General features: G+C 44.8%; 1 protein-coding gene across 10 annotated transcripts in view; it reads left to right on the top strand.

The window, feature by feature from the left end:
* The window catches only part of LOC137413618 (uncharacterized), a 217,936-nt gene extending 200,162 nt beyond the window's left edge, over window positions 1-17,774 (top strand). For 5 of the 10 annotated variants that reach the window (XM_078778413.1, XM_078778411.1, XM_078778412.1 and 2 more), the window contains 4 exons: window positions 1,498-1,683; window positions 5,147-5,257; window positions 13,160-13,270; window positions 16,350-17,774. In XM_078778413.1, the coding sequence (XP_078634539.1) occupies window positions 1,498-1,683; window positions 5,147-5,257; window positions 13,160-13,270; window positions 16,350-17,371 (1,430 nt within the window). In that variant the 3' untranslated portion in view covers window positions 17,372-17,774. The remainder of the gene's footprint in view (window positions 1-1,497; window positions 1,684-5,146; window positions 5,258-13,159; window positions 13,271-16,349) is intronic. The other 5 variants (XM_078778409.1, XM_068099050.2, XM_068099051.2 and 2 more) reach the window with 1 other exon arrangement.
* The last annotated feature ends 5,046 nt before the right edge of the window (window positions 17,775-22,820 follow it).

The raw sequence follows: 22,820 nt of genomic DNA on the forward strand, positions 1-22,820 counted from the left end.
GGACCCAAATGACCCAGAGGACCCAAATTCTATGTATGTTTCTATGATGATGTATGTTTTGGTGAAAGTACATAATGTGAATACTAGTAGCAATTTTACAAAAACCATGGCATAATTTCAAATCTTGACCCGAGATGATAATTATGCTACATCATAATTTCCATGTGCCAACCTGGGCGGAATCCAAGTGGATTCACTTGACTTGTTTTGTAAAAATCGAGCCACGCGTTCAAAAGATATGACCGGTTTTGTTCGCCGGCACGTCGGCGCTCGAATCGAATCGAGTTAAAACGAACACTGCCGTTGTCGGGTCCGTCTGAGACAACCACCGGGCCTAGAACGCTGGGACCGGTCTCGTTGGATAGGCCTGGATCAGATCTCGAAACGCTGGAAGCTGCACCTCTCTGTGATAATCTTGTGGACCATGACAAGAGATCGTGCGACACGTGGTTATCATGCCGTGCAAGTACAGTATCTCTGCCGTCAACTTGTTCAGAGTGCCGGCGATAGCTCGCCTTCTCTTTGTGGAAAACACGGTGAGATCCTTAACATCCAACAACTAATGGGACGCAAACGGGGCGCCCAGTTTAGCGGTACACCCATTGATGAATCACCCTGCCTGTGATTCACCCATGACAGGTTATAGCTGGGTCGGGATTCAAACCCAGGCTGGACAGTTTAGACTTTAGAGTCAAGTGTGCGTACCTCCAGTCCAGGCCATCCTGCCAACTTGTATGCTGCATACAGGTCCTAATATATATATACTGTATATATTGTAACGAATTTGAGAAGTGTAACGGTTTTGAAAAGTGTAACAATTTTGGAGGAAGTGTAACGAATGTGAAAAGTATGGTTTTGTTGTGTGTAACACCCTCGTAATGTAAATAATGGTCGCAGCCGTCCTCCTAGTTAATTCCATGAAACTTACACACAGGCCACGATATATCTTTTTAAATAGTTTATTTCCTTATTCTATGTAGGCTAAATATGTGTTTCCCACTAGATTGACTGCATTGCATCAAACGAAATAAGCGTAGGCCCCTCCGATGATCCATGGCAGCTCAAGTGCCAGGGATTCCCCCACTTGAGCTTTGACAGCAACCGGTTATTGCAGTACTGAACTGCTGTGCAATGTGACGGCGCAGTACCTGCAGCTGCTGACCGGTTTTCGCCATTTGCGGCCATTACGAACAAGGGGAGTGGCTAGAGAAGACGGGTCGCCCCCCTCGTCATAGGGGGGAGGAGTAAGTCGGCCCCGCTCATCCAACCCAGAACAAGGGGTTTGGCTAAGAGAGGGCGGAGCGGGAAACCCCGAGAAAGTGCGCGAAGGTTCGGTGAGGAAACCAATATAAGCCACCGCGGGACGCACTCCACCCTCTTGCCCCTCCAGCTCTGACCCCGTCCTCTTGCCTCTCTTGCTCCTCTTGCTCTGACCCCGTCCGCTCTTGCTCTACCCCGTCATCTTGCTTGCTGTCCCTCGTTGTTGCTGGGGAGAAGGAAGACTCCTGAACGAGCAGGTGTGTGCAAGCCATCGTGCGACCAGCTGCGCTGCAGCTAAGGGGGCAGCTAAGGGGCCGCAGGCCACGAAAAGGACGCGCCAGGCAGCAATCGACGCTGGACCCTCCATTGCCTCCCAAAACAACCATCCATCCTCGAGCCATACCTGCCTGCAATATCCTCCGTGTAAGTGTGAACGTCGTCTGTCCTAATCGTTGTCCTGGGGTTAAGTAAATAGACTAGTATAAGCTAACGATGCACTGTGTGACTGCTTCTTCCATCCATTGCTTGTAAATAATTTTGATCGCTCCTTCTTTTTGCTTGTGTGTATAATAAATCCTGTTATTCCTCCGTACTCTGTCTTCTTCTCTTTTCCTTCTCTTTCGGTCGCTTTAGAGGTTTCCAAATTGAATATCTGTGGTGCGATCTGGTCAACGTTGGGGGAGTCGGGCCAATCGGGGATCCTGTAACGGTCGCGGTGGACCATCCGCTCGGCCCAAAGTAACATCTAAACCGCGTCCGTAACAATATATATATATATATATATATATATATATATATATATATATATATATATATATATATATATATATATACAGTGGAACCTTGACTTACGAGTTTAATTCGTTCTGTGACCGAGCTCGTAACTCAAATTGCTCGTATCTCAAATCAAATTTCCCCATTGAAATGCATTGAAATGCTATTAATCCGTTCCAGCCCGCCAAAAACCACACCAATTTTTTTTTAAATATACAGTATATATAAAAATATCTCGCGCTTTATATTTCACCTGTATGCAGCATACAAGTTGGCAGGATGGCCTGGACTGGAGGTACGCACACTTGACTCTAAAGTCTAAACTGTCCAGCCTGGGTTTGAATCCCGACCCAGCTATAACCTGTCATGTCGGTGTTTCACAGGCAGGGTGATTCATCAATGTGTGTACCGCTAAACTGGGCGCCCCGTTTGCGTCCCATTAGTTGTTGGATGTTAAGGATCTCACCGTGTTTTCCACAAAGAGAAGGCGAGCTATCGCCGGCACTCTGAACAAGTTGTGGCCTGGCATGCTCTTCTCCTCTGCCGTTATATACGTCCTCCTCGGCACCTCGCTCATGTTTTTCGACGATTGCGTGTTTTATATCCAAGCACAAGTTGTATATAAAACACGACGATTGCGTGTTTTATATCCACAAGTTGTGGCCTGGCATGCTCTTCTCCTCTGCCGTTATATACGTCCTCCTCGACACCTCGCTCATGTTTTTCGACGATTGCGTGTTTTATATCCAAGCACATCATCCTCTTCTTCTTCTCAGTACCGTGTTTTCCACAAAGAGAAGGCGAGCTATCGCCGGCACTCTGAACAAGTTGTGGCCTGGCATGCTCTTCTCCTCTGCCGTTATATACGTCCTCCTCGGCACCTCGCTCATGTTTTTCGACGATTGCGTGTTTTATATCCAAGCACAAGTTTTATATAAAACACGACGATTGCGTGTTTTATATCCACAAGTTGTGGCCTGGCATGCTCTTCTCCTCTGCCGTTATATACGTCCTCCTCGACACCTCGCTCATGTTTTTCGACGATTGCGTGTTTTATATCCAAGCACATCATCCTCTTCTTCTTCTCAGTACCGTGTTTTCCACAAAGAGAAGGCGAGCTATCGCCGGCACTCTGAACAAGTTGACGGCAGAGATACTGTACTTGCACGGCAAGATAACCACGTGACCAGAACCCACCTGGTGGCGTAAACTCAAAATAACCAACATGCGAAAACAAAAATGCAGCGCTATACGACAGAGATACTGTACTTGCACGGCAAGATAACCACGTGACCGGGTGGCGAAAGCTCGTAACTCGGATCTCGGCTCGCATCTCAAAGCAATAAACCGCCCGAGCGACGGCTCGTATCTCGAAAAACTCGTAAGTTGGGGCACTCGTAAGTCAAGGTTCCACTGTATATATATATATATATATATATATATATATATATATATATATATATATATATATATATATATATATATATATATATATATATATATATATATATATATACATATACATATATATATATATATATATATATATATATATATATATATATATATCTGTCAGTTGATTGTTTGTTTGCCATTTGTATTACAGTGTACAAGAAGGTAGAAATAAATGAATGACATGTTTATCTCACCATTTATTCTGGGGAAAATTATTACGGAAGTGTACCAAGCTGTTTTACTTGCAATTTTCAAAGTGCCCTCCCTCGTGATCGATGCACAATTGCAGCCGAGCAGGCACAGAGTGGCACACACGCTTGCAGAGTTCGATATCAATTTCCTCAAACTTTGCAGTGATTTGAGCCTTCAATTCCTGAATGGTACGAGGCTTTTCACGATAAACAAGGTCTTTCATGAGCCCCCAAATAAAGAAATCTGGAGGTGTAAGGTCTGGGGAGCGTGCCGGCCACTCGATCGGACCGCGGCGGCCGATCCACTTTCCGGGAAAGTTTTCATCAAGCCACTGACGAACATGACGTCCATAATGAGGTGGAGCTCCATCTTGCTGGAAATAACAGTCCTGATCTTGTACCCTTGGCCAAAAGAAGGTTTGCAGCATATCCAGGTAAATTTCTGCAGTGACAGATCCCTCAAAGAAAAAGGGTCCAATTATCCCTAATGGAAATATGGCTGCCCAAACTGTCATGCCAGGTAAATTTACCTCCTTCTCAACTGTCACTCTTGGGTTCTCCGCAGCCCAGTAGACACAATTGTGTCTGTTAATTGTGCCGTTAAGCTTAAAACATGCCTCATCTGACCACCAGATGTTGTCTAGCATTGTGTCCTCTTCGTAAAGTTTAGTAAGAACTCTTCGCAAAATTGAAGACTGCGGTCGTCATCTCCATCATGAAGGGCATGCAGTAAGCGTGGAATGTAAGGTTTTCAGTTTTTCTGGTGAAGGATACGGATAACACTTGATTGGCTCACTTCCAACTCTGCAGATAAACGGCGAGTTGACTTTTGCGGACTTTGTTCCAGTCTCCTCATTCGTTGCCATTTTCAGACGACCGGACTTCTTTGCAGTGGCTACCGACCCTGTTGCTTCAAATTTCTCGACAATCAATCGTATGTTTCTCCCCTGGGGTGGGTTAATATCGAATTCCTGTGCCAAACGGCGTGCCGCCATCGTTGGTTGTTCATTACATTTGTAGTAATGTTTCACGGCCGCAATGCGTTGATTCATTCAAAGGTAATTCATGGTTCAATTTGATGCAAATTCAGTAACTTTCCAAACTCTCAGCAATAACCTGCAAAACAAAAACAAAAATAAATAAATGAAGAAAATTAATAATCGGCAAGACAATATTATTAACAACATGACATCCCAGAAAGAATCTGACAGCCGAAAAAACAGAAATCGGGCGCGGGCGCTACTTTTGATTCACCCTGTATAGGCAGCTTGTACAGAGCGTAATGTTTCCATGTCATAATTCTTTCACACGCTGCTATTCCCAAGGGGATTTTTCTTTTCTCTTCAATGCCAAACTCAAATCAACGATTTTATCATGCAATATTTATTCAGCCATTTTAAGAGTATGAAACCAGCTATGTGTGAGACACAGGACTGTCTGAATTTAATAAAAGTTACTTTTTTCAGATCTATTTGTGAAAGTGGAAGTGAAAACTGAGCACGACATTGATGTCCACCGGGATGTACCAGATCCAAATGACTCTGAACATTCTCTCTCTGAGAGCCATCCCCTTGAAGGTTTGTGTCAACGCCTAACGCCCTTTATTTTGCACAGTTTGATGATTACTCTGTTAAAAGAAAACCAACATTCCTCGACGCCTCGATTCCTAAAGTCCCCCTCGATGCTAATCTATCGCTTGAGACCCTGCAAAATAGATATGATGTGTCTTTTTCCGATTTGCGATTTATAAAGTAGGTAATTTCAGATTAATAGTCGCAATCTTCACGCTTAGCCTGACGTCACACTCAAGAAGTTGACCGCCATATTCGTACTGTCTATGGGTTACATCGCATATCAGTTTCCACAAATATGCCTCATTGTGCCATCTGTGGTCGTAGTAATACAACCCGAGATGGTTCCATGCTATAGCAATGGTTGAAAAACCCTAAGAGTGCCAGAAATTGTATGAGGTTGGTCCGAAATAACCAAGTGTAGATCGAGCCTATAAAATGTTCGGAATATTTTACAGAGCACTGTTAGGAAACGACAGAGATGGCTATAGATCTTCGTGTTATCCACCACGATTGAGAGAGGATACCATCCCCACGATTAAACAGAAGAAAGAAACAGCTCGAACTGTAAGACCATCGCTTTTTATCGTCAGGTCTGTCTTTTGGGACTGCCACTGGTAACATGTAACGCAGTGCTACCTGCTGCATGGTCGGGTTGTCTGCGACTAAACAGACACCCCTCACTGGCTTTGCTGGTGGGAAGGTCGACTGTGACACCCTGCTAGGACCAAGCTCCCCTCAGGAGCCAACGGCCATCCAGTAAGGAGATGGTGTCTCCTAAAAAACACCCATCCGGTTTGGACCGGTTCAAGTCACACCAAAGACGTTAAAAATGGTACGTGCTGCTTCCTTGCTTCAAATGGTAGAGCACCGACAATCCCCATATGTTGGCATCCATGGGGAGGAGGAAATTCCTCTTGAGGAAATGCCCCGCTAATTACGGTGATAAACATGACGCCATTTTTATGACATCGCTGGTACCCAGAGTATCCCGGGAAGTGACGGTAGTGACAGCACTTCCCCCAAGCTCAGTGGCTGTGTTGTGTTTGTCTCGTCAGAATGTCCTTGGTGTGTGTGTGTGTGTGTGTGTGTGTGTGTGTGTGTGTGTGTGTGTGTGTGTGTGTGTGTGTGTGTGTGTGTGTGTGTGTGTGTGTGTGTGTGTGTGTGTGTGTGTGTGTGTGTGTGTGTGTGTCAGCTCCATTACAAGCCTTAGCCCATGTATTTCAAAAAAAAAAAAAAAAAAAAAAACATCCATCAAGCCTCTTCACACCTCTCAAAAGCTTGTTCCTGACCTCCTCCACTCTTCCCACATCATTCAACTCCACTGTATACCATCTTCCCAAACTCTTCATAGGGGCCTCTACCAATGATGGAACCACCTCCCCTCCCAGCTCAGACCGGTGCATGTTATCCACCACTCCTCGTCTCACTACCACACTTTTTTTTTTTTTTTTTTTTTTTTTTTTTTTTGGTATACTGAATCGAGGCTTGTGAAAGAGCTAACATTTATTTCACAAACAAATCAACCAGACAAACAAAATATACAAAAAGAGGGAGCGGAAGACAAGATGGGGAGAGAAGGGGAAGCACACAACCACAACATTTGAGAGCAGGGAGAAGTGTGGGAGGGAGAGGGCTTGAGGGCAGGAGGCGTGGGAAGGGGAGGGGGCGGGGGGGAGAGGTATAAAACACAAGGGGACCGAAATTAGCGGGAGTAGAAAAGATCAAGGTTTTGGATGGGGGAGGATAAGAGATGGTGGTGAACAGCTGTTTTAAAGACCTGGAGGGTGGAGTGGGATTGAAGAGAGTGAGGGAGTTTGTTCCAGAGGCAGGAGAAAAGAGGAATGAAGGAGTGAAGGTGAGCAGAAAGTCTTGATTTTGGCAGTTTAACCATAAGAGGGTTGCAGGCAGATCTTGTGCGACCTGTAGGAATATTTGGGGGACAGAGCCCAGAGAGGGCTGGGGGGGCAAGGCCAGAGAGGAGTCGGTAGAAGACGGAAAGACCACCAACCTGCCTGCGGTGAGTGAGTGAAAGGCCCTTGGAGTTACCTTCATCGCGGGAGATTCCAATGATTCTGAACGCCTTGGTTTCAACAGCATGAAGACGGGCTAGGTGTGAGGCAGGAGCACCAGACCAGAGGGGAGAGCAGTATTCCATAGAGCTGCGGATGAAAGCCTTGTATGTGGTGAGGAGCTCAGGTGTGCCAAGGAAGGACTTCGCACGACGGAGTATGCCCAGTCGGCGACTGGCTTTGGAGGCCAGATTTGAAATGTGGTTTTCCCAGGAAAGATAATGGCAAATAGTGAGACCCAAAAGCTTGAGTGACAGAACTTCTTGGAGAGGATTATTCAGAAAGTGGATGGGAGGGTTTTCCAGTCGGTCTTTTCGGAGAGACATCGTAAGAGTGTGAGATTTATCAGGATTGAAAGACATGTTCCATTTGTTTGCCCAGTCTGTGATTTTGTCCAGGTCTGCAGAGAGTGAGGAGGCTGCAGACTGCCGATCTGAGGGATGAGGAATGGAGCGACAGAGAGTAGAGTCGTCAGCAAAGAGATAGAGAGGATTTTCAAGAGAGTCAGAGAGATCATTGATGAAGACCAGAAAAAGCACAGGACCCAGAACACTACCTTGGGGAACTCCAGCCTGAACAGGAAGAGGAGATGAGAGAAACCCATTCAGGGCCACACGTTGACTACGACCAGAGAGGAAGTCCGCCATCCATGCGTGGAGATTTCCATGGATACCAAAGGATGAGAGTTTGGTGAGCAGAGCAGGGTGCCAGACCGTATCGAAGGCACGTGAAATGTCAAGGGAGACAGCTCTAATTTCCTGTTTGGCGTTGAGGACCTCCATCCATTGTTGAGAAAGCAGAAGCAGCATGTCCAGAGTAGAGTGACCAGGTCTGAAACCAAATTGATGATCAGAGATCAAGCCATTGGAGAAGAGGAAAGATTTCATATCTGAAGCAATGATGGATTCCATGACTTTGCTGATAATTGGGAGAAGGCTGATTGGTCTGTAGTTGCTGGGATCTGTTTTTGCACCTTTTTGTGCAAAGCGGTGATGTTGGCTGATTTCCAAGCAGATGGCAGATGACCTTGAGCAAAAGAGAGGGTGAAGAGAACAGAAAGAGGGAGTGAAAGAGCGGAAGAACATGATTTTAGGACCCGTGGACTGATGCCGTCAGGACCAGTTGCAGAATCAGAGTCGAGGGTTGACAGAAACTTTTCCACCTTGTCAGGAGGAAAGGACACAGAGTCCAGGAGCAACTGGGTACGGTGGGTACAGGGAGGGATGGGTTTGGGACACAAGATTTAGAGGCAAACACAGAGTTGAGGCATTCAGCTTTTTCACGTGCGGAGTCAGCCATTAAGCCGTTTGAGGTGAGGGAGGGGATGGAGGGGGAACAAACACCAGAAACAGATTTGACCAGACGCCACCAGGATTTGGAAGAAGGAGACATATAAGAGAGTTCGGTCTTGAGAACGGTGAGATATTGTTTCCTGGCTCTCCTGAGGGTGGACACACACTTGTTTCGGGCTTTGTGAAAGGAAATGAGATTTCCTTCCGTTGGATTTGCTTTCCAGGAGACGAACGCAAGTTGTTTCAGGGCAACAGCCTCACCACAAGATTCCGTGTACCATGGACGGGAGGAAGGGTATGACAACTGAAGACGAGATGGGATAAATCTGTGCATGAGAGAGAGCAATTTACTTTGAAAGAATTCCCAGGATGAGTTGATGTCAGAGGCGGTGGAGATGGGAGACCAGTCCAGATGATTGATGGCTGCTTGAAGACCGTGCCATTTGGCCTGAGTGAAATGCCAGACTCGTCGACGCTGAGGAGGCTCTCTGAGAATGGTCAGAGAGATGTCCACTTTGACAAGCACATGATCAGATGAGCCGATTGGAGCAGAAGAAGAGCAGCAGACATTTTCAGGGAAGTTTGTCATAACCAAATCCAGAAGAGAAGATGCTCCGTTGACTGAGATCCAGGTCGGGAAATTGACAGATTGTGTCAGTCCCAGTGAGTCGCAGAAGTCCTTTGCTGAAGAGCCATGGCTGGTGAGAGAGGTACCCACACCCAGCCAACTGGCATGGTGACAATTGAAATCACCACATATGAGGAAGAGAGAGTTGGGATGGGTAGATAGAAGTTGGTCCATATTATCAGACAGCGAGATGTAGATGGAGTCATCGCTGTTTGGTGGACGGTACAACACACAATGAACAAAAGGTGGGAGCGAAGGGGAAGCCGTAGCCAAAGATATTCCTGGGGGTGAGGTGGAGAGAGGGCAGTGGAGGGCGAGTGAGGAAGAGAGTTTTTTTTATAAAGATAGCAACCCCACCTCCAGGACGAGGCTCAGGTCTATCATACCGGAGGAGGGAGTAACCTGGGAGAGATACCAAGGCATCAGAGACATCATGAAGGAGGAAAGTTTCTGTTAAGCAGATCACATCTGGTTTGTCAGAAGCAACCTGTATGGAGAGATCAGTCAAGTTTGAGCGAAGGCCCCGGATGTTTGAGGTCCATACCGTTAATGAAGAGGAAGGGGGAGCATCGGGTCCAGAACAGGGGGGGGGAGGGGTAGGGTAAGATGTGGAAGAGGAGGAAGAGGTAGGGAGAGCTGTTGAAGGTGTGTCAGAGATTTCAGAGATTTCAGAATAGCTTGGAGAAAGGGAAGAATGGGGCGGACAAAAGGTTTGATGGAGATTGGGTGAGGCACAGTGAGGTGTTATTTGAGGAGGGGGAAGAGCGAGGCAGAAGGTTGGGGGAGATGAAGGTGAAAGTTGGAAGGGGGAAGAAGCAGGGAGGATGCTTTGAGGAGGAGGAGGAGGGGTGAGAGGGGAGGGGAGGAGCGAGGGAGAGTCTCGGAGGGGAGGGGTGTGGGGGGAGTTTAGGAGGGAGGGGAGGGAAGGGGCAAGGGGGGAGATTTGAAAGGGATGGGTGATGGGGAGGATTTGGAGGGGAGGGGTGAGATTGGATTTTGAAAAGTGGACGATTCATGGGAAACGAACATTTTTTGCAAAATGAGTTTGAGACCTTCGAGTCAAAAATACGTTTGAGGACACTGAAGGAGGGGTGGAGTTCTGGATAGTTTAGGGAATGTAGAAAGGAGGAACTGTAAGAGATGGTATTATATATATTTTTTGGAATGAATAGATTTGGTGAGCAAGACGAAAGCATCTTTTTGTAGGAGAAGAAGAAAAGGGTGTTATAATATATGAGAGAAAATAGTTGTTCAAGGGAGAGGTTATACATTTCTAACCACGTGATCGCGTGATCGCGAACGAAGAACGAACGAACAAATAAGAACAACAAATAAACGAATAAGACCTGGGAAGGAAATATTTTTGGGGTTTTTAAAAATTTTTTTGAGTTGAGATATTAAACAAGGAGGTATGGGGTGAACGACTGGGACGAAACAGAGAACGAAAATAATTGCAGCGCATTCGACGAATCGCTGAGAGAAAAACAAAACCACAAGGTCGGAGACGGTACGGTAGCCTAAGCCTACGAGTACTAGGCCGCAGAATACTCGATACGCATTAACCGACGATTGTGTATACATGTACGAAAAATTAGCACCGAAAATTTTCCAAAAGATACGCTATAAGTGCATACACCGAAAGATAGATACAGTCTCGACAAAAACACAATTGAGAAAGATCACTTAGCTTCGAAAGCGTGAGCGCATGGAACAGCTTCGAAAAGACGTGACCTCGCCGTGATCTCGTGCGAACACTCCTCGACTTTCTTGCTTTAAAGCCCATTATATACAGTATATATATATGCAGTATATATGTATACATTATATACAATACAGTATATTTAAAGCCCATATAGATTTTTAACTTAATATTTTGATATATACAGTCATCCCTCGCTATATCGCGGTTCACTTTTTGCGGCTTCGGTACATCGCGGGTTTTTCTCGCTAGTATATGTAAAATTATATCGCGGATTTTTCGCTATATCGTGGGATTTTGCGGTATAAATGTATTTTTATATACTATTATTTTAAATATTTTTGTGGTAAAATAAGCATTTTCTCGCCTAAAAAATTTTAAAACGTAAAAAAATAAGAAAAATACAGTAATTAAAACATATTACAAGAAATAAAATACTGTACATAGTGTACAGTAGAAGGGTAGACAAAGAGACAGAGTCGTGCGTATGGAAAACGCAGATGCGGCAGCTTCCACTTGCACTAGTTACCCACGTAATGGGTAACTGTAATGCTCTTTCTGGCTGTGCAGTGCATTCATCATCGTCATCACCTTCATCGTCATCAGTACTGCACAGCTAATTCATCATCATCTTCATCACGCAAGTTGTAGTATTGAAGAGCCGGGGCTCTTGCTTGATACGGACGAAATGACGGGCAAGACACAAACTCGTCCGAGAAGATATTTATTCTCAAAACCAACTCGGGAACACTGAAAAGCCCGTTTATCGGACTGCATTATAAAGCACAACCAGAAACCGAAAGCCACGCCTCTCAAGCGTGGCGGGCTTCGGTGGTCACGTGATCAACAGGTGTAGCTGATTATACCCGCACTCGCGGCACGCTTTGGCGGTCACGTGACCAGCCACTCTGGCGCCGGGGATCCCCGCCGGTGACGTCACCGGCTGGAGCAAGGAGATTCTAATGCTGGTCTTGCTTGGGGAACCCATGGGTCGCTACAGTATCTTCAATGGTGAGTACCCATTAGAATTTTATATGTTGTTAAAATTACGTATGTTTAAGAGTGTAAAAAGTGTTTAAGACTATAGGAAGTGTTTATAAGAGTATGGGAAAGGTTAATAAGAGTGTGAGAAAGGTTAATAAGAGTGTGGGAAAGGTTAATAAGAGTGTGGGGAGGGTCATATAGCTTTAAAATATATATAAATAATAAAATAAAAATATGGTCGCTACTTCGTGGATTTTCGTCTATCGCGGGGGGTTCTGGAACGTAACCCCCGCGATAAACGAGGGTTCACTGTATTTGTATATATCACAATCACATTTTTCACTCGTAATTAGAGGGACAATCAACCAATCCACTCTTACCTACTCAATTATCCTATTTCTAATGGTAAGCCCTTTGTTGTTTCCAACCCTACCTAGGTTCCTCCACAGCTGCAAGTATTTACAAGTAGCACAATCATGGGAATCCTATGCTTTACACCCCCATCCAAAAAAACAAGGATAGCAGCCTCTAACTGGGTGAATTTTCAAACCCAGGCTGGATAACTGAGAAACGTGTGTCCTTTATTTTTATTTTTTTATCGTGCGAAAACATGTCAAACGTCTCGCCTGGTTTTACCAGCTCAGTCCTTTAAAACGATTGCCCATTGATGCATTATTTTTCTGTACCAACTCCCGACCTTTCTTTCAATGTCACATGTCTTAGCTTGAGCTAAGTCTTAGCTTTATTCCCCTCTCCTCTGACCGAGTCAGTCTGTTAAAATGCCAAACTCTGTTATTCAATTATTATCCATGAGGGTTGACTTTAGTAGAAGAATAATGCGAGTCGTCTTGGGGGTAGGATCTGTATGTAAGTTGAACATCCACGCAGGCTGAAGACATACAATTTTTCTTGTTTCCTCTGTTTCATTGCTTGTGATTTTGGGTGGAATTATACCATTTGACATCTGAAATCGAGAAATTGCCATTGAAGTTGTGGTCGGACATGAAGCATCTCGTAACATACTTAGGCAGGTTGTACAGAACATAATGTTTCAATATTATATTTATTTGACACGCCGCTATTCCCATTGGGATTTTTTCTATTTTCTCTCTTAAATGAAAAACTCAAATCAACGATGTTAATGTAATATTTATTCAGCTATTTTAAGGGTATTAAAGCAGTTATGTATGTGACACAAGACTTCCCTAATTTAATGAAAGTTACTTTCTCCAGATTTATTTGTGAAAGTGGAAGTGAAAACTGAGCATGACATTGATGTCCATCGGGATCTACCAGAACCAAATGACTCTGAAGATTCTCTCTTCGAGAGACATCCCCATGAAGGTTTGTGCCAATGCTTACACATTTTGTTTTGCACAGTTTGATGATTACTCTGGTGTTAAAACCCAAACGCTCAGACCACATCATCATTGATCTATCTCTTGATACCCATAAAATAGATATGATGGGTCGTTTTCTGATTTGCGATTTATAAGGTCGGTAATTTTTGATTAAAAGTCGAAATCTTCTTCATGCTTACCCGTGACGTCACACTCGGAAGTCAACCGCCATGACTGTACTGTTCACAGATTACATTTCAGTACGATTTAACTCGATCGGCAAAGAATTTTTGATTTTCCACAAATATTCCGTGCCCATGCGTCCTTGGTGGGTGTATTAATATAACCCGAGATGGTTTCATGCCACCCCAATGGCTGAAAACCCCTGAGTTTGCCAGAATTTTGACAAGGTTGGTCCGAAATACCCGAGTGTGGATCGGGCCTCTCACCACCACCCCCAAAATATCCAGCACTATAGCACCACTCCCCCTTCCACTGGGGCAGGACATCGACACGGCATGGACACGACCCCAGACACAAATGGCATCCAAGTAAAGTATGAAACGGGACTACCCTGTAACATACAGCACACCGGGTCAGCCTGCGATGGTGGGACAAAGCATTCATCGCCTATTTTGGCAGTGGTGTCAAAGTGTGTCTGGGCGGTTGTTCGTGCTGTCTCGTGCCGTATCCGTGCTCTGTCGTGCCGTGTCCGTGCTGTGTCATGTTCGTGTTGTGCCATATTTCTTCTGTGAGTAATATAACTGATTACCTCTGCCACCAAAGGTGGATAGAGGATATGTTTTCACCTCTGTCTGTTTGTAACTTGTGAAAATGGAATATTTTCCAAGTATATTGGTTTGTCTTGTGCGTTATTCTGTCTGTCTGTTTGTCTGTCTGTCTATTTGTCTCTCTGTCAATCGCCTACAGGTCACAATTTTAAACCGATCCTCACAAACCTTCACCACATGGTAGAGTTCTTGGTCCGACAAAATCGCTGCAACGAAAATCTTCGACACGAACTTGCACACACAGCCGAAAGCACAGCCGGACGAACAACACAAACACATAATGCCGCCTGCACCTTCGGCTGCAGAGGCCTAAAAAGCTTTGCATATACTATGCAGAGTTCGTTTGAAAAAATAATTATTTCCCCACGCACACCAAACAAAAAGCGGGGTTAAGCAATTGGTTCATGTCCGTCCATCTGTCTTATCAGTTTATGATCGTCAGCTTATGATTGAGGAACAACTTGTTTAGATCGAATGTTGCATTATGAACACTAATCGGAACGTGAATAGTAAGACAAACCTGCGGTTTAACAGTACTTTTTCTCTGAATTCGTGCTCACCACACATGTGCAGAAAGAAGTGAGATAATATTTTTAGTCTGTCTGCAGTCAAACAAAATTGCAAATCATTCCAAACAGGAAACTTCCTGTTTTTAAGGACATTATAAAAGACAAATAACAGACACAAATAACTAATATAACGTGTTAAATCGGGTGATGTAATAGACACTGGGTAAAATGGTGGTAAAACCCAGAATTAATTTATTTATACACCTTTAAACCTCTTTATACCTTTATTTAATATTAAATTATATACTTGAACACTGTAGAACACAAATCGCCTTCTTGATACTTCCAAGAACCTCCAGCTTTGCAGTACTTGGATGTATTCTATAGGTGGTGTATGTAATCGGAGCTGTCAAGCGCAGCCCTTGGGAAGTGGGCGTGGCATGTGAGAGGGTGCAGTATCTGTGAAGAAGATGCCATGCCTATTGACGCTGCGTTCTATGGTGATCAATAAAGCCTCCATCTCCTAAATTGTGACTCAACGTCGTCTTATTACAGTGTATCCGGGTAGTGTATAAGACTGCTTTGGTAGTGCTAAAAGCAACATAATCTTACTATAATTCACCAAATGTCTGTCTGTCTGTTCCCAGGTACCGCAAAAACGGCTGAACCGATCGCAACAAAATTTTGGGTGGGTAATCCTGGGACCCCCTGGAGTAAAATAGGCCGTATTGTTTTTCCAATTTTCCAATCTCCAAATTTTCCAGTTTTTCCAAACACGATGGAATAATATTTACCGATTATGAACAGTGATGTGGCTTTTATTAAAATTCTACAAATACTGTTTAGATTTTGATGATTTGCGTGTGATACGATTTAACGGATGTTAATATAAATCGTTTAAAATTCAAAAAAAAAGCCTTCAATTTCTGATATTTTGCCTTTTCATCTGGGCCTCCCAATTGAAGCCCCACCCAAAGGGCAGGTACCATTGCTAGTATTGTTGATTGATGAACACTGACCCACATCTTAGACATAGAGCCTTGCAAATCTTTCAAAGTCGTTATTGGATTTACAGTGACATCCTGAACCAGATCCCTGCTTGCTCGGATGCTGAGTTTGTATGAGTCACCTGATTTGGGTAGCATCTGGGTGGTTTCCACTTCTTGATGATGGATTTCACCGTACTCAAAGGGATAATGAGTGACTTTGAAATCTTCTTATAACCCTCTCCTGGACGATGTTTCTCCACCACTTTATGTCTGACTTATTTGGAAGACTCCTTGGTCTTCATGTTTGCCTTGTTGGTTGATCAAATGAGTTTCATGTTAAACCTCCTTAGATACGTGGGGGAGATTAATTTGTAAGATAAATCGCCGATTACATCCAGGTAAAACCTATTACACTTATTTTGTAACCTTTCAAACAAATAATTTGTTCCTGAATTGATTTAGGGTTAATTGGGCAAATGGGTTGAATACTTGGGCCAGTGATAGTCATCTGATTTTCTCTGTTAATGTAACTTATTCAGATTTTATCTGCACTTTTTTTTAGCTTTATCACTTTGGAGGGGTTTGTGAAGACTCTATATGAAGAATTTGATTTTAAAACATCATGGAATATTATCAGGTGGCATAAAAATGTGAAAACTTTGGAGGGGTGTTGAATACTTTTGCAGGCCACTGTACATATGTGGTGATTGCTTTGGATATGTTTGTTAGAATGTTGTTCAGAGTATTGAAAAGTCTGATGTTTTTTTTCAGGTCATGTGATGTTGTATTTACAGGTCACTCCACCAAATCTAAAAGGAAGACTACGCACACATTAATGAACTGCACAGACACAGGCCAACAGGAATCACCAACTGAAACAAACAAGAGGACTTTTTACAAACACAACAAACCAAATAATGAAATGTTTGCACAGAAGAATTTTCATAAGACTCCCAAAGGAAAGAAAGGTGAACGTCCACACAAATGCACAAATTGTGGAAAACACTTCACCGAGTCATCCAGCCTTAAAATACACATGCGACTCCACAATGGAGAACGACCATACATTTGCACAAATTGTGGAAAATCTTTTAACCAGTCATCCCACCTAAAATCACACATGTTAATACACAGTGGAGAGCGCCCATACAAATGCACGAACTGTGGAAAATCCTTCAATCATACATCTCACCTAAAATCACACATGTTAATACACAATGGTGAGCGCCCTTACAAATGCACAAATTGTGGAAAATCCTTTATTTATTCATCCCATTTTAAATACCACCTGAGAATTCACAGTGGAGAACGCCCGTACGTATGCCCACATTGTGGAAAATCTTTCAATCAGTCATCTCACCTAAAATCACACATGTTAATGCACAATGGCGAATGCCCACACACATGCACAATTTGTGGAAAACCTTTCAATCGGTCATCAAGCCTTAAAACACACATGAGAAGGCACAATGGTGAACGCCCATACAATTGCACAAATTGTGGAAAATCCTTCATTTATTCATCCCATTTTAAATACCATCTGAGAATTCACAGTGGAGAACGCCCGTACGAATGCACAGATTGTGGAAAATATTTCAATCAGCCATCTCACCTAAAATCGCACATGTTAATGCACAATAGTGAACGCCCATACAAATGCACCATTTGCACAAAATATTTTAATCATGCATGCAACCTTAGAACGCACATGAGAACTCATAATGGAGAACGCCCATACAAATGCACAATTTGCACAAAATGTTTTAAGCATGCGTGTAACCTAAGAATGCACATGAGAACTCATACTGGCTTTTGAGCACTCTGAGCAGAGGGCCAATAAAAATGTATGCGGCCCTGTGGGAATTTACCTTTTTGGCACAACTCCGCTGAGCGCAATCAGTGTGCCCAATCAAGCAGCCAGCATCCTGTGGGGAAAGCCAGTAGTTGGCTACAAGCAAATATCTCCCAATAATGTTGAATCCTATTTAATGGAGGGCACACTTTTGAACTCACACTTGCAAAGAATTGAAAAACGGACCAACGCTTCCAAGCCTGAAAGCAAAATCTGTGCCACAACAATGAGCAGCCTGAATGTGGGGCCAAAACATAATATAAGGACTATCTTTTTTGTAGATGGTGGAGAACCACCCCTCCCCCCCTCCCTGTCAATGCTCCTCCATAGGTTGGTAATAAACAACAAGGAGTCTGAGATTAAGCTTGATGTTCTCTATGTGTGGTTTATTGGTGTGGATGAACCCATGCAGGAACTAGAAGGGCAATCGGTAGAGCGCATACCTCCGCCAGGCTGAACAGTTTATGGTTTCTATCCTAATATGAATGAATGAATCTGGATTCGGACCTGAACCAAAATCGAATCTGCTTGTTCTTGTCACCGAGACAACTTGTCCACCAAGTTTATTCATAACAAGTTTATTTGGTCAATTTGGACCAATGGTTGCCGATAAAATATATTTTTAAAATGCAGACACGCACGCCACACATACGCACGTCTGCCACACGTACGCATGTCTGCCACACGTACGTACGCAACGCAGCCGAATGCCTAACCTGCATCACTGTGCTGAGTCAAGAAATTACTATTTTTATTTTTTTACATACAATGTCTAGGCTCGTGGAAGAGCTGTGACACAGAACAGATCAAAACACAACATAACAAAGGGACCAGCAGGAGAAAGGGGAAACGGCAACAGCAGCACAGAGGGAGAAAGCAAAGATTGATATGTAAGCAAAGTTTTTGGAGCGGTGGTTGAACGGGTGTAAAAAAAGATCATGCTTTTGGATGGGGGATGACTTGATAAGGTGGGGAACAGCTGTCTTTAAGACCTGGAGGGAAGAATGAGATTAAAGAGAGTGTGCAAGGTAATTCCACAGGTGGGAAAAGAGGAATAAATGAGTGGAGTTGGTTCTGGAATTCACCAGTTTCACTTGGAGGGGTTTGCCGGTGGACCATGTGCGTCCTGCAGATACCTATGGGGACAGAGCACGGAGAGGGCGTAGAGTGCAAGACCAAAAACGAGGCGGCAGAAGACAGAGAGACCACGGACCTGTCAGTGATGGCGAAGTGATAGGCCCAGATGAAGTTGTAATATCTCTGCACTCACTTAAGCAAGTAAGGTCACAGAGGCTTCCACTTTCTGGTCAACGATTCAATCACTTGTTGGAAGAAAACCCAGAACCCAATAGACATTAATAACATTACAGAGCATACAATACACAACACGTTGGCCGAGCTTCTATTGTTTGCTTCTACAATGTAGACACAATATGTTTATGGTAATTATACAAGAAATACTCCCATGAGAGTGCAGCAAATGATACAATCATTCCGAGCCATGTCTGAAAATGGCATTCTCTCCGAATGCAGAATAAAACTTGAACGGCACTCGGAGCATACCTCCACCAGGCTGAACAGCTTACCTTTTGTATCCCACTGATGGTTCGTATCTGGATCCAGAGCTTAACCAACTTATCCACCAAGTTTTGTCTTAAGCTGTCCACAACTTTTTAAAATCAATATATCACTCAATGATGAAGAATCACTTCAGAAATTAAAAATTCTCTGAACCGGATCCGGATCTTCACCAAGATCTAATCATTTTGGCCTAGTCACATACCTAACCTCTCTACCAAATTTCGTCTGAATTCGTCCACAACTTTTTGAGATGTCCTGTTCACAAACAAACAGACAGGGGTGAAAACATAACGTCCACCACCTTCGGTGGCGGAGGTAACTAGATCGGCACTCTTCGACGTCGCGACGCCAACTTGTACGCCTCCACCCACATTATTGCATCATTATACAAACTTGTACTCAATTTCATTCAAATCCCTTCAGCTGTTCTCAAGTATCACATTTTCACGTGACTTGACCTTTGATGCAGAAATCTAATCGGTTCATGTTTTCATCATAATATATACTTATACCACTTTTTCTTTTTTTTTTGAATACATGATCTGGGCTTGTGCAAGAGCTAACATTGATCACAAAAAGACAAACACACATAAAACATGATAAAGGGAGCCGGAGACGAGATGGAGAGCTGGGACATCGGGAGATCTGTGGAAGGGAAAGGGCTTGGGGGGAGGAGGCATGGGAAGGGGGGGGGGAGGGAGACGTATAAAACACATGGACACTGCTAGGACTTCCAGGAAAATAAGTTGGTATTTCAAAAAAGTGGATCTGGGGTGAATTAACGGTGGTAGAAAAGATCAAGGTTTTGGATGGGGGAAGATAAGAGATGGTGGTGAACAGCTGTTTTAAAGACCTGGAGGGAGGAGTGGGATTGAAGGGAGTGGGGGAGTTTGTTGCAGAGGCGGGAGAAAAGAGGAATGAAGGAGTGAAGGTGAGCAGAAAGTCTTGATTTTGGCAGTTTAACCAGAAGAGGGTTGCTGGCAGATCTTGTGCGACCTGTAAGAATATTTGGGGGACAGAGCACAGACAGCTGGGGGAGCAAGGCCGGAGAGGAGTCGGGAGAAGACAGAAAGACCACCTACCTGCCTGCGGTGAGTGAATGAAAGGCCCTCGGCGTTAGTTAGTTTGGTCAAAATACCATCACTGGTTCACACGTTACCACAGTAACAGGAGTTTTATTTGACCTAACATGACCTTTGACCACCTGACCCCAAATCAATCCATTTCATCTTTGCAACATAACACATACTTGAACCAGGTTTGGTCAAATTCCCATTCCTGGTTCACAAGTTATCGCGGTGACAGGATTTTTACCTAATATGACCTCCGACCTTTGACCTCGTGCCCCCAAAATTGAATCGGTTATTCTTTACCTCATTATACATACCTGCACTAAGTTTGACTGAGATACCTTCATCCGTTCTCAAGTTATCATGGTAACGAAAACCTATCGCGGACAGGCAATCGGAAAACATAATGTCTACGTCGACTTCTGTGGCGGAGGCATAAAAAGGGTGGGCTTTTATGACGTAAACAGATACGTCACTAGTTTGGTTTAAAAAAAAAGGCAAAGTCATAGATGGTGCTAATACACCGCCTTTCACACTCCCGTACTTAAATATTTCTGGCCCAGCAATACGAGACATTTTGATCACGTGGCCTCACACCAGCCTTCCTCTGCATGAACAATTGTTGAGTTTGAACAATGTTGGCCAATACTTGAAGATCTGTACCCAGATTCAATGTCATCTCGTGATGTATAGCTGAGCACGGTAAGTTAAATTGGTTTGAATGTTGACCGACCGTTGTCCATCGACTCCTCAGTGTCTGATTCGGCTCAACCATTCCATCTTCAGCTAAAACGGGTTCATCCACAATTGGTTCTCTCTCCGTTACTTTGCATGAACCACCGGTCTGATCTGCATCTCCATCTGTTGTCAACCCAGGAGGTTGTACAACGTCCCTTAGAATTGATACATCATTTTCCTTCAGCTTCCACCTTGACAACAGGACCTGTTGTCTTCAGGCTGTATTACATGCTCTGATGTATGGTTATCCGCTGGAGTGATATCAGGAACTAATGTCCTACTCCTGACAACGTATTGTTCTTGTTTTATCAACATACATGGACCGATTTTGTTCAAACTTGGCACAAAGACAATCCATGAGAGTATATGTCGTGAAAATCAAGCTCAGACACGACTTGACCTCTGGGTAGGTTTGATATCATTTAGATCTGAAGTACATCCTGTAAAAATACATTCATGCAACAGGCATTAAAATCAGAGTATTTCATGAGCAATGGTCGATTCAATATGGCAATGGTCCAATAGAGAGGACAGTCAGCGCAGCATTTAGGGGCGTACATACCATTCAAACTACAGGACTATGTCACAGTGAGTTCCGCTGGAGTGTCCGTGCGCCCCGGTTGTCCCGGGTCTTATAGACGCCCCTTTTGAAGCGAGCACACCCTGGGTTCACCTTGGTATAATTTCACTACATTCTCCCCGCCGTTAGAACTATACTGCCGCTCGGCAGGTTGCAAGCAAGCATCAGCAATAATCAAATGGGTCACGTCAATCCACGTCAGTCGGTCCACCCGTAGCGGTCGGGGCGGCAAACTTCCCTGCCAGTTCGTGTTCGGAATCTACCGGGCACGGCGTCCCCAAGCCCGGAGTCCCCCGCGTCGGAATAGCCGCCGGAGGTGGGAGTCGGAGGGGGCGCCCCAGCGCCTTCGGGCACGGGAGTGGGGAACGACGGAAGTAACGGTGGTAGTTCCATAGGGGAAGCTTCGGTAGAGTCCATAGACTCGTAGACGGGTTCGTCGATATCCCTGTCGTCATCCCCACATGGGGCGAGATGGCGTACGGAGACAGTAGACTCGCGGCCATCCGCCGTTAACACGCGAGCATGCTCGGGATTAGCCTGGAGGAGCTGCACCTTGTCAACAAGGGGGTCGTACTTGCTAGCGCGAACCGCTCGTTTGAGATAGGCGGGCCCTGGTTCAGCGAGCCAGCTGGGTAAAGATTGGATACTGCCGGAGCCTCTAGGGTGGTGGAACAGTCGTTCGTGAGGAGTCTGGTTGGTGGCGGTACATAGGAGAGCCCGGATCGAGTTTAGAGCGGCAGGTAGCGACCACGCCCATTTATCGAGGCCTCGGCCGAGGGTCCGGAGGCTCAGCATGACGGCCCTCCATATAATCCCATTAAAGCGTTCGATCTGCCCATTCGCTTGGGGCCGGTACGGGGTGGTGTAGCTCGAAGCGACATTATGCTGGAGCAAGTAGCCCCTCACCTCCTGGGACAGGAACACCGCACCCCGATCGGTATGCACATAGGCCGGATACCCGAACATATAAAACAAATTCTGCAGGCACCGAATAAACGTGGCAGCCGACATATCCCCGCACGTGTAAGCAAAGGGGAATCGTGAATACTCATCGACGATAGTGAGCAGATAGCGAGAGTTGCTCGACATTGGCAGCGGCCCTTTGAAGTCCATCGCCAAGCGCTCCCACGGTCTAGTAGCCCTAACGAGTGTCCCCATAGGAGGGTTATAAAAACGCAGTTTGAGTTCCGCACAGATCGCGCAATCACGGCAGATGCGGCGGATGTCCTCAATCGAGTACGGCAGATTGCCCTCGCGCACAAAATGCGCGAAGCGCGTTACCCCGGGATGACACATAGTGCCGTGCAAAGTGCGCAGCCCCTCCAAAGTTACAACCCCCGCGCAAGTGGCCGGCCTCGATAAGGCGTCAGCGACCAGGTTGTCCTTCCCCGGGCGGTATTTGATGGTGTAGCAGAAGTCGGCGAGTTCGATACGCCAACGGGTG

The sequence above is a fragment of the Myxine glutinosa genome, chromosome 5 (genome assembly GCF_964187855.1).
Source record: "Myxine glutinosa chromosome 5, kmMyxGlut1.1, whole genome shotgun sequence".
Classification (NCBI taxonomy): Eukaryota; Metazoa; Chordata; class Myxini; order Myxiniformes; family Myxinidae; genus Myxine; species Myxine glutinosa.